Below are 11,978 nucleotides of genomic sequence, written 5' to 3' on the forward strand. Positions count from 1 at the left end.
TCCGACTCATAGCGACCCTGTACAGGGTTTCCGAGGCTGTAAATCTTTACGGGAGCAGAATGTCTCATCTTTCTCCTGCGGAACAGCTGGTAGTTTCGAACTGCTGACCTTGCAGTTTGCAGCCCGATTTGTAAGCACTACGCTACCAGAGCCCCTGTATAGTGAGCAAATAATCTGAGAAGGTAAATAATACGGAGAACATGGCAACAGGCTTGGAGGACGACTCATTAACCACCTGCGATACGCAGATGATACAACCTTGCTGGCTGAAAGCAAAGAGGGCTTAGTGTACTTATTTATGAAGATCAAAGACCACAGCCTTCAGTATGAGTTGCACCTCAATGTAAAGAAAACAAAAATGCTAACCACTGGAGCAATAAATAACATCATGATAATTGAAGAAAAGTTTGAAGTTGTTAAAAACTTTGTTTTGCTTGGATCCACCATTAGCACTCATTGAAGTAACCATCAAGAAATTAAATGACATATTGTAATATACAAATCTCCTGTGCAAGACCACTGTAAAGTTTTCAAAAGCAAAAACATCCGTTTGAGGACTAAAGTGCACCTTACCCAAGCCATGGTATTTTCAATAGCTTCATATGCATGTGAAAGTTGAATACTGAAGAAGAAGATCATAGGAGAATTGAGGCATCTGAGTTAGGGTGTTGGAGAAGAATCTTCAAATGAACGTTAGAACAAACAAATCTGTGCTGGAAGAAGTACAGTCAGAATACTGCTCAGAAGTCAGGATGGCCAGACGTCGTCTCTCATACATTGGACGTTATTATCAGAAGGGACTAGTCCCTGGAGAAGGATCTCATCATGCTACTGGAGGGTCAGTGAAAAGGAGGAAGGTTCCCAATGAGATGAACTGGCACTATGGCAGCAGCAATGGGCTCAAACTTAACAACTGCAGTGGATGTTCTGCTTATAACATGAGGTCGCTATGAGTCAGAACTGACCCAACGGCACCTACCAACATCAACAAGTAGTATAGTCATTATACACAACACACAGACACTCCTGTTTCCAACCTATGCATATACATAGTGTGTATTCATATACAAACACAATACCCCTCGTTTCTAAATCATGTATGTATCGTGAATTCATATACATACGCACTCATTTCTTGCATAACGCATATACACACACACACACACTCCTGTTTCTAAATAGTGTGTGTATCGTGTATTCACATGTTGTTGTTGTCAGGTGCCATCGAGTCAGCACCGACTCATAGCGACCCCATGCACAGCAGAACGAAACAATGTCCGATCATGGGCCAACCTCACTACCGCTGCCACACTTGACGCCATCAATGATGCTACCTGGCCAATCCATCTCGTTAGGGGTCTTCCTCTTTTTCTCTGACCCTCTACCTTACCCAGCATGACATCCTTCTCCAGCGACTGTTTCCTCTGGACAATATGTCCAAAGTATGAGAGATGAAGCTTAGCCATCCTGGCCTCCAAGGAGCACTCTGGCTGCACTTCTTCCAAAACAGATCTATTGGTTCTTTTGGCAGTCCATGGCACTTTCAGTATTCTCCTCCAACACCATAACTCAAAGGCCACAATTCTTCTGCGATCTTCCTTATTCACTGTCCAACTTTTGCATCCATATGGCTATTGAAAACACCATGGCCTGGATCAGGCGCACCTTAGTCCTCAAGCTGACATCTCTGCTCTTCAATACTTTAAAAAGTTCCTGTGCAGCAGATTTGCCCAGGGCAATACGTCGTCTGATCTCTTGACTGCTGCTTCTGCGAGTGTTGATAGTTGATCCAAGAAGAATGAAGTCCTTGACAACTTCAATCTTTTCTCCATTGATAAGAATGTTGTTTATTGGTCCAGTAGTGAGGATTTTTGTTTTCTTGACATTGAGATGTAATCCATATCGAAGGCTGTGCTCTTTGAGCTTCATCAGTAAATGTTTCAAGTCCTCTTCACTTTCAGCAAGCAAGGTTGTATCATCTGTATATCACAGGTTGTTAATGAGTCTTCCTCCAATCCTGACGCCACGCTTTTCTTCATAGAACCCAGCTTCTCGTATTATTTGCTCAGCATACAGGTTGAATAAGTATGGTGAAAGAATACAACCCTGTCTCACACCTTTCCCAATTTTAAAACATTCAGTGTTCCCATGTTCTGTTCGAACAACTGCTTCTTGGTCCAGGTACAGATTCCTCAGAAGTACAATTAAGTGTTCTGGAATACTCATACTTCTCAATGTTGTCCATAGCTTGTCATGATCCACACAATCGAAAGCCTTTGCATAGTCAATAAAGCACAGGTAAACATCCTTCTGATATTCTCTGCTTTCAGCCAAGATCCATTGGACATCTGCAATGATATCTCTCATTCCACGGCCTCTTCTGAATCCAGCTTGAACCTCTGCTGGAAGTTCTCTGTCAATGTATGCTTGTAGCCGTTTCTGTGTTACCTTTAGCAAACTTTACTCGCTTGAGCTATCACAGAGCTTGTCCGCTGAGTTCCTCATGCCGTATTCATACACACACATACAATCCTCATTTCTAAATAGTGTGTACATAGTATTTTCATACACACCCGCCCACACGCCCAATCCTCCTTGTGACTAAATACTGTATGTACAGTGTATATACACACACACACATCCTGGTGCCCCATCACTTTTAGGCATATGAATGGATTCCCCACAATGGAAGAGGCCAACCTCTCCTATCCTGGTGTTTGCCCACCTCCTGCCCGCTCCCTCACTCTTCCTGTGCAGTTGGATCATATCACTATCCAGTGTCTGCTTCGGAATGAGCTGGTAATTGTTGTTCACAGGCACACTGTCTTTGCTCACTTCAAGAAGGCCTTCCCCAGAGGTGGCTTTTTTTCTCTGCCGATGTGTCTATCACTGACCTCCCTAGACTCTGACTGAAAACCCTCCGGGACCATCACTGCTGCTCAGCACTACACGAGTGGCCTCCTCAGTCATCAGTCAGGGTGGAACATTTGTGAAAACCCTGTGGCCAGCTGTCCCTAAATGGCCTGCTGTCTGCCTGCGGCTCTGCCCCGCAACATGCAGCCCACCTGCATGGCAGCAGTACATACTTGAATCGGACCTTCTCTTCCATGTCCAGGGGCGGGTCCTGGGTGATGAGGTTCACCAGCTCCTCCATGCACTGCTGCCGGCACAGGAAGTCCAGCAGTTTCCGGTTCTGTGCCTTACACTCCTGCAGGAGGTCATCCTCTTCCATCAGCTCCTGCAGTGTTACATCCTCTTTGTCCAGCAGCTTGTCCACGTGCGAGGTAGTGTTCAAGTCGAACTTCCAGAACATCGTGAGGGCTCACGGAACTGCAAGAGAGGTCAGAGGGTCACATTTCCCCATTTCCACGAGTCCGCCCTGGGCAAACCCTCTGGGGTTTGCTCAGCCCTGTAGATATGACTATCTGCCCAGAGCCTAAGATGCTGCCTGCCTCCTATAGGTTGTCCCCTGGCTGGCCTGCCTGTCTGTCTCCCTCAACAACCACCGGCCCTCCCCGACCCCTGGGTACTTGCCCAACCCTTGGCTCCATTCAGCTGTCACAATTAGACATCTCCCACAAGCAAGCAAGGGGGCACTCTCTACCCCAAAAATGGCAATGCCTCCCAAACCCACACGTCCGTGTTCAGCACCCTCCTGAGCGAACACTGGACTGCTGCTCAGCTATCTCTCTCCCAGAACACAGTCTCAACAGGTCAGACCCCTACCACTGTCCCTTCTGAGTGAGTAACATCTAGAGTTGTCCTTCCTTATAGCTGCCACCTTGCTCACATATGTACCCAATGAGTCACCAGGTCCTGCCACAACACCATGAAAGAGCCCTGAGAAGCCATCCTTCCTCCACACCTCCAACCACTGACTCTCCAATGTGACCCTGAGGACAAGGCTCACAGTCCACACTGCTCTGTGCAAAACAACAGTCCTGACCGCACAGTAGCTAAAGCACTCGGCTCAGTAGCTAAAGCAAACAGCCTCGTCAGGGCAGCTGGACTTCTTCCTACACAGTCACTAGGAGTCCGAATCAACTCCATAGCAGTGAATCTGATACAAAATGAAACCAGAAAGTCTACAGCTTTAACAAGATCTATTGTTACTTTGACACTATGCATCTTTACAGAGTTTTATAAATCATTATTATTAAAATTATGGCACCAGTAGACAGTATTTGGAGTCCTGGTGTGGCGCTGCAGGATAATGCACTGGACTGCAATGTCAGTTTGAGCTGCAAGGTTGGTGGTTCAAACCTACCAGCCGCTCCTCAGAAACCCTATATGGGGTGGTTATGAGTGGGAACCAACTCAACAGCACTTAACAACAAGAAGACAGGGTTTATCTTTTCTATTATTTTTACTTAAGGAGTCCTGGTGGCACTGTAGAATAAGCACTGGACTGCTAACTTCAAAGTCAGTAGTTCAAACCTACCAGTTGCTCCACAGGTGAAAGATGAGGCTTTCTGCGCCTATAAAAATTTATAACCTTAGGGGGAGGGGGCGGAAGAACAAGGTAGATAGGTGTGAACACTGATACACGTTTGCACGGGCTAAATGGGACAGAGGTAAATAAATAGTGATGCAGGCTCAACCTTGGAACACCAAGGCTCTGCGATACAAGGATCAAGGCACAGTTTGGAAAAGGGGACATAATACTAAGATGTTTGATTATCTTATGAATATTGGTTTCCCTTGCCTACTATTGTAAAATAGACACTTGAGTGGGAGAGAAAGGAATGTCGGCAAACAGGATTACTGAAAGCTTCTAAGCCTGTCTTCAGCCTATACTGACTGGAATACCTAAAAGGGCTGTTCTAGAACTTGCCCAGGGAAATATGCCTCCTAGGGAGGCTTTGCAGTGTGTAGGACCTTAGGTGGAATCCTGAGCCCCATCCAGAACCTTCTGAAGTGGGGCATTCCCACAAGAGGGGATAAGCAGACCAGCCTGGAACAGCTAGAGCAACAGAAGATACATCTTCAAAGAAAGATCATCAGGAAAAATCCAAAACAAAAATGGCAGTATTATTGGCTACTACAAGCCCACGCAAGTTGTTTGCTGGGAAGCTATCAAGGCAAGCAATCAAGTGTCTTCAGAACAAACTCCTCTCTAAGACTGAAACTCAATGGGAACACATGAGCAGGCATGTAAACTTGCTGACAACCATGTTGGTCTAGTGGTGAATGAAAGAGGGGGCAAGGCAGCAATGAAGATGGGCTGAGTTCAACCACGTTCCATAGAATCACGTTGATCTGGATATGTGAGAGAGAAGAGGAAGGTCTGGTTGGTCCCAAGTGTGGTGAGACCTGGGGACCCCTGAGCGCATGGACAAGGACATAGCCACAGAGGGCTATAGCTGAGAGTGAAGCAGCATCCAGCTGATATGGAGTGAGAGGAGGAGCTCAAGAACACCCAAACTTGCCGATAGTACCCACTTGACCTAGCTAGCCTGGATGGCTTGATAATCAGAACTCGACTAGAAAAAGATTTAAAAAAAAAAATTTTTTTTTTTTCTTTCTTAATGTTTTATTGTGAATTATGTGATAGTTTACATGGGAGAACATTAGTTTTACATTCATCCTATAGTATATCATTTCATTGCTATGGTTACAATCCCCTCCAACATCATCAACTATCCAAAGGGTATACACTACAAGCATGCCCCCCGGTCATGCCCCTCTCCCTCTCTGTGTCTAAAGTCCCCAACAGCTCTATCTCTCCACGTCATCAGAGCCTCCATCTCAGGCATCACTGCTTCTCTGGGTAGGGTCCCACTCTCCGCTCTTCTCCCTTGATGGTCCCAGGGACCTCCACTCTTAGGCTGAAAAGTTAACCACTCCCTTCCTTGCTAAAAAACGTCTACCTTTACAATTCCATCCCTCACAAGCAGTCCAGATAACAATTATTCACTACTGTATCACAAGAGATCCATCCAGATTTCATTTCATCAGCCCCGCCTAGACAGATTATATACTACTCAGGGGAGATTCTACCTTCCACCATGCCCTATGAATCTAGCTTCCCCCTTGAAAGCTTGTAAGCCAGTCACTTCTTGCCTTTGTAGCCCCCCCCATTTTGGGCAGCCAATGTCTAGGTTGCCCATCCCTGTCTACTCAGTGTATGGAGGGGGTGGGAATGATCCTTGCTGTAAGGATTTGTTCCCTTTTTTTTGATAAAGGAAACAATTTGGTGAACTTGACCTATACTCATGGAGGCAGCAACTCTAAATACCAACAGAGAGGGAAGGAGTCTTCACATCAAGTATCAATGCTATCCCCACTGTATACAAGGTTAATAGGGATAGGCAACTTAGTCGTTGTTGTTGTTGTTAAGTGCCGTGGAGTCAGTTCCGACTCATAGTGACTCTGCACAGGGTTTCTGAGGCTGTAAATCACGGGAGCAGAACGCCTCACCTTTCTCCCGCGGAACCGCTGGTAGTTTCGAACTGCTGACCTTGCGGTTCACAGCCCGATTCGTAACCACTACGCTATTTGAGGGGGCAATAAAAGCATGAAGTGACTAGCTTACAAGGTTTCAAAGGGGAGTTTAGTTTAAGTGTGGGGGAAGAAAGAGTCCCTCACCACTGAATAGTTTCCATCTTGTCTAGATGAATCTAGTGAAAAGAGATGGAGATAAGATTCTTATGATTCAAAAGTGAGTAATTCTTATCATCCCTAATTCCAACTGTCACAATTGCAAAGGCAGAAGTTTTGTAACAAAACCAGGAGGACAGTTAATCTTACAGTCCAGAAACAAAAGACCTTAGGACCATCAAGGGAGAAGAGCACAAGTGGAATGCGAGACCTTATCCAGAAAAGCAGTGATACCAGAGATGGAGGCAGAGATGGGGACATGGAGAGAGGGAGCAGCTGAGGGCTTTAGATTCCTGGGACAAGAGCAACTGAGAGCTGGTGGCCATGAGGCAGACTTGCAGAATGTGCCCTTCGGTGGTGTAAATTATTATATATGCCTGACGTTTTTTTTTGTTTTTGATTTCTAAAACAGAGCTATGGTGAATAGAGAGAAATACTGTTAACTGATGGTACATGGAGAAGATTATCATCATTGTAATGAAACAAGGTGTATGATTTTGTTAAATGTAAAACTGATGACCTACCCTGTAAACTTTCACTCAATCCACAATAAAAAACTTAAAATAATTTTTTTAAAAGAAGAAGACTCCTTTGGGGAAGAGCCCCAGCAGTTCCTACCACCAAAAGCCCCCCAAATGTACAGCCTTAGAACCCTACACAGGAGTGCTCTAAGTTGGAATCAAAGTGATGGTACTGGCTTTATTAAACCCTCATGTTTGTTTAAGAAACAGTCCAGTTCCAAGACCCCCAATCCCAAGTCCACTCCCTCCCCTTCTCCACTGAATCACTCTCTTCATGTCTGTCACTCCCATCTCCTCTCTGCTGGATACAGATGCCCACCACACCCCAGGCAGCTTTGTACAAAGGGTTTCTCTGGTTCTCTGCACACTGCCCATTCTCCCCTCACCCCCAAACCAGAGCCACAAAGCACAAACTGCACTTTCATGTCTCTGTGGCTTTGCACATGCTCTTTCTTGTACTAAGACAAAAGTCTACTCACTTCATCAGACAAAGTCAACAAAGCATTCCTGTCCACAGCTCAGCCCTGTACGAATCTCTACTCCTATATATATCTCTGGACCTGTAAGCACCTATGGCCTGGACGTGCCTCTGCTGTCCTGTTCAGAATTCAGTTTGTTCTCACTGACCCTAGGGCTGACTGACTGAGCTGTTTCATGGACAGCCTGTTAAACGTTTCGTATATAGACTGCTGGAGGAATTTTTTAAATGCTAATTTCTTTTCTTTTTTTTTTCCTGAGTTTTTATTTAATAAAAGCTTCTTAGAGATATAATTCATATATAAAAACTGCAGCCTTTCAATGAGTATAGTTCACTGGTTTTTAGCATTTGCACAGTTGTACAATCATCACCAATATCTAATTTCAGAACATTTTTCATTACTTAACAAAGACATTCCTTTTAAAAAAAAAACAAAAAACAACCATCATTTCACTGCAATGATTACAATCTCCCCCATGCATCCCTGTGTTTTTTGTTCTTCTTTTGGGGGGGTGTACACAGAAACACTCAGGAGCATATAACTTAAACAACCAAAAGGCACGTTCTGCAAGCCTGCCTCCTGGCCACCAGCACACAGTCCCTCTCTTTACATGAATCTAGAGTCCTCAGCTGCTCCCTCTCTCTATGTCCTCATCTCTGCCTCCATCTCTGGTGTTGCTGCTTCTCTGGATAGGGTCCCACATTCCACTCGTGCTCTTCTCCCTGGATGGTCCTAAGGTCCTCTGTTTCTGGACTGTAAGATTAACTACTCCCCCATTTTTGTTACAAAACCTTTACAGTTGTGACAGTCGCAATTAGTCATGATAACAATTGCTCACTATTCAATCATAAGAATCTTATCTCCATCTCTTTTCACCAGATTCATCTAGACAAGATGGAAACTATTCAGTGGGGGCTCTTTCTTCCCTCACACATTCTTAAAATTAAACTAAACTCCCCCTTGAAACCTCGTAAACCAGTAACTTCATGCCTTTATCACCCCCTCATTTTAGGTAGCCAGGGTCTAAGTTGCCAGTACCTATCAACCCTGTATACAGAGCAGATAGCATTGATACTTGATGTGAAAACTAACTCCCTCTCAGTTGGTATTTTGAGCTACTACATCCTTAAGTAAAGGTCAAGTTCATCACATTGTAGCAATTTACACTAGTTTCTTTTATCAAAAATTGGTTTTTTATTTTCCTCTAGTCAAGTTTTGATTATCAAGCCATCTAGGCTAGGTCAAATGGGTACTGTCTGCAAGTTTGGGTGTTCTTGTACATCTTCCCCTCACTTCATACCAGCTGGATGCTTCACTCTCAGCTCTAGCCCTCCATGGCTATGTCCTTGTCCATGGGCTCAGGAGTCCCCTGGTCTCACCACATTTCAGACCAACCAGCCCTTCCTCTTCTCTCTCTCATCTCCATGTCATCGGGAGTCTATGGAATGTGGCTGAATTCAGCCCATTTCTTTATTGCTGCCTTTCCCCCTCTTCCACTCACCAGTCGACCAACATAAGCTTACATGCCTGCTGAAGCTTGTCCTGAAGGGACTTGATTGCTTGCCTTGATGGCTCCCTGGCAAACAACTTGCTTGGGCTTGTAGCAGCCAGTCATGCTGACATTTCTGTTTTGGACTTTTCCTGCTGGACTTTCTTTCAAGAAGCATCTTCTGTTGTTCTAGCTGTTGCAGGCTGGTCTGCTTATCCTTTCGAGTGGGACTAAATGTTAATTTTTTAACCACACATTTCCCTGCTACACTGCTTACATCTGGGACTAACGTATTTTGATTGCATGTGCTTTATTTTAATTTCAATTCTTCCTTGCCTTTTTATAATCCCAAGGTAATGAGCAACAGCTGAAGAAATGGCCCCTTAAACCACCGACCTCCACAATGACAACAGGAATCTCCTACAAAGAAGTGGAAGCACAGTGGGGATGAAAGGAAACCTCAACAGAGAGTAGCTGCAGGCTGGGGGTGGGTGGGGGTTCCAGGCAGCAGTTAGAAGGCTGTGAAGGGCAGGAGGCCAGCAGGGGCATCCACCCTCACCACAACTGAAGCACGCTGTCCCAGCCACAGCAGTCCCAACATCTGGCAGTGTTATCCTCCTGGCAAGCCAGGATGCTCAGGCCTGCCCTTTGAGCATATTCTCACCATATTTCACCCACCTAAAAGGTGGGAGAAAACAAGTCCTCACAGCTGGAGTCCCAAGTGGGAGGATGTCTGCAGTCCCGGCTCTGGGTATGGCCAGTGGGTGGCAGCAGACATCACTAAGCCAAATCATCTTGTACAAGGTGCTACCCCTTCACTGCTCAGGGACCCAAGATCATGACCATGAGAATGAGCCTGGGCTAGCCTGCTGGACAATGAGTGGGCTCCAGGGACCCTGCCATCAGCGTGCTCACCCTCTTCCCCAACTAGCTGACTGCCAAGATACGTGTGAACCCACCGACACCAAGCAAAGGAGCAAAGGAGTTGGTCCGAGCAGGCTCCCCACCATCGCACAGAACAGATCACGGCAGTGGTGTTACTGAGCCTCTGGTACTGAGGCACTGGTTAGGCAGGAAAAGCTAACTGATAGGTGAGCCACTGTCTGTCCACTGTCTGCGGCCTCAGTCCTGGTGTTTGGGTTAGGGCAGAAAAGGACCGGGACAGGGCCACTGCATTCCTCTCAGAATCTTGGGTTCCTCCTTTTGTGTACTCTCACTGGTCTACATTAACTAGGTATCCTTTATAAAGTGTTTAGCATAATAAACTGTCCCCATGGGACAGAGCCAAGTGCTCCTTAGGGCATCTTAGGCCTAAGAAAGTCCTGCCTGTGGCACTGAGGGAGGACCACAAGGTCAGTTTGAACTGCAAGGTCGGCAGGTCAAACTTACCAGTCGTTCCTCAGAAACCCTATATGGGGTCGCTATGGGTGGGAACTGACCCAACAGCACTTAACAACAACAACAGTTACAGAAGCCGATGGCCATATCCATTTCCCATGGAGCAACTGCTGGACTCAAACTGACAACAACCTTGTGGTGAGCAGCTGAACTCCTATCACTGGCACTAGGGCTCCTCAGTTAGCCCACCCCCAAACCCAGCCCACACCACCTCTTCTCCCTTCCCCTGCACAGCCCTAAGGGCAGCACACAGCCCCAGCAAGACACTGCACTCCTGCCCACCGGTGCGCACCAGTCCTCTTACCACTGCCCAACCGCACTCCTGCTTCTGTGTCCACCACCAGGTCTACCTCTGGCTCATAGGGGACAGTCCATTTGGGTTTGGAGAAAGAACAGAAATGTTCCAGAATAAACATGGATGGGCACACCATCTATGACTGACGGGACATTTCAGTATAGTGGAAAAAGGACTTACTAATGTATACGGGTACAATTAGCTTAAATTAGATTCTCATACTTATCTTATACCAACATAAAAACAAATTTCAGCCTCAAGGTCTGACCACATGAAGTAGTAACGGGTGTTGCACTGACCTTCTGACCCAGAACCACCATGGACGTGTACAACACATGCGTAGTAGCAGTTGCTGGCACTGAACAGCAGAGAGAGCCATGAGGTGCTTCTCAAGGGAGGAAAGCACAAGATGCAACCACAACATTCACCCCAGCTTGCTGCATGTGAACAATGGAATCCAAGCAAAAAGCTTGCTGGGGACAAGAGAGAGACTGGGACTTGCGGCTGCTGAGCTCTGCAGGGTAGAGTGACAGATAGAAGCAGATTCTGTCTTTCCTACTTTGGCTAGAAAAGGAAGTGAGGGTTGGTCAGTGAACAGGAGGGCGCCCTCCATGAGGTGGACTGACAGACACACACATAACACCGGTCATGGAGATGATGCACAGAGCCCAGTGGGGGTTTTAAGGGTTGAAGCTGAGGCAAAGGCAACTAAGAACAATGCTGAAACCACCTGTATGACTTCAACAAAAACCCAAACTAAGAGTTGGGCCCCATTTTCTCAGCTCAGCCACTCTTGTTTCCCAACAGTCTTCACAGACTTCACATTCGCCTTCAACCTTCTTCAGAGGGTCAGCAGCAGCCCAGCTCGATTTCCAGGGACACAGTGGGGGTACTGTGGGTTAAGGGGTAGGCTGTGAACTGCAAAGTTTAGTGGTTCAAATTCACTAGCCACTTTGTGGAAGAAAGATGCTCCCACAAAGATTTACAGTCTCAGAAACACTACAGAACAGCTCTAGTCTACCCTACATAAGGTGTCGACTCAATGGCTTTGGGAGTTCACTCTGGCCTTCAGCATTAGTTACTGACAAGCTCTAAGTTACCTATTAATGTGACAAGGAATCCTACTGTATCTTTAGAACATAAATTAAAACTTTGATAAATGAAAGTGAAGGTCAGCAATGAAGCGGTGAGCTAAG

At 46.1% G+C, this 11,978-nt stretch overlaps 1 protein-coding gene across 1 annotated transcript in view; it reads right to left on the bottom strand.

The window, feature by feature from the left end:
• The window catches only part of PPP6R2 (protein phosphatase 6, regulatory subunit 2), a 40,695-nt gene extending 37,379 nt beyond the window's left edge, over positions 1-3,316 (bottom strand). Inside the window, exon 1 of the mRNA XM_006876410.1 lies at positions 3,087-3,316. Coding sequence (XP_006876472.1) covers positions 3,087-3,313 — 227 coding nt within the window. The 5' untranslated portion in view covers positions 3,314-3,316. The remainder of the gene's footprint in view (positions 1-3,086) is intronic.
• Positions 3,317-11,978: the final 8,662 nt, after the last annotated feature.

This window comes from Chrysochloris asiatica, unplaced genomic scaffold (genome assembly GCF_000296735.1).
Source record: "Chrysochloris asiatica unplaced genomic scaffold, ChrAsi1.0 scaffold00378, whole genome shotgun sequence".
Classification (NCBI taxonomy): Eukaryota; Metazoa; Chordata; class Mammalia; order Afrosoricida; family Chrysochloridae; genus Chrysochloris; species Chrysochloris asiatica.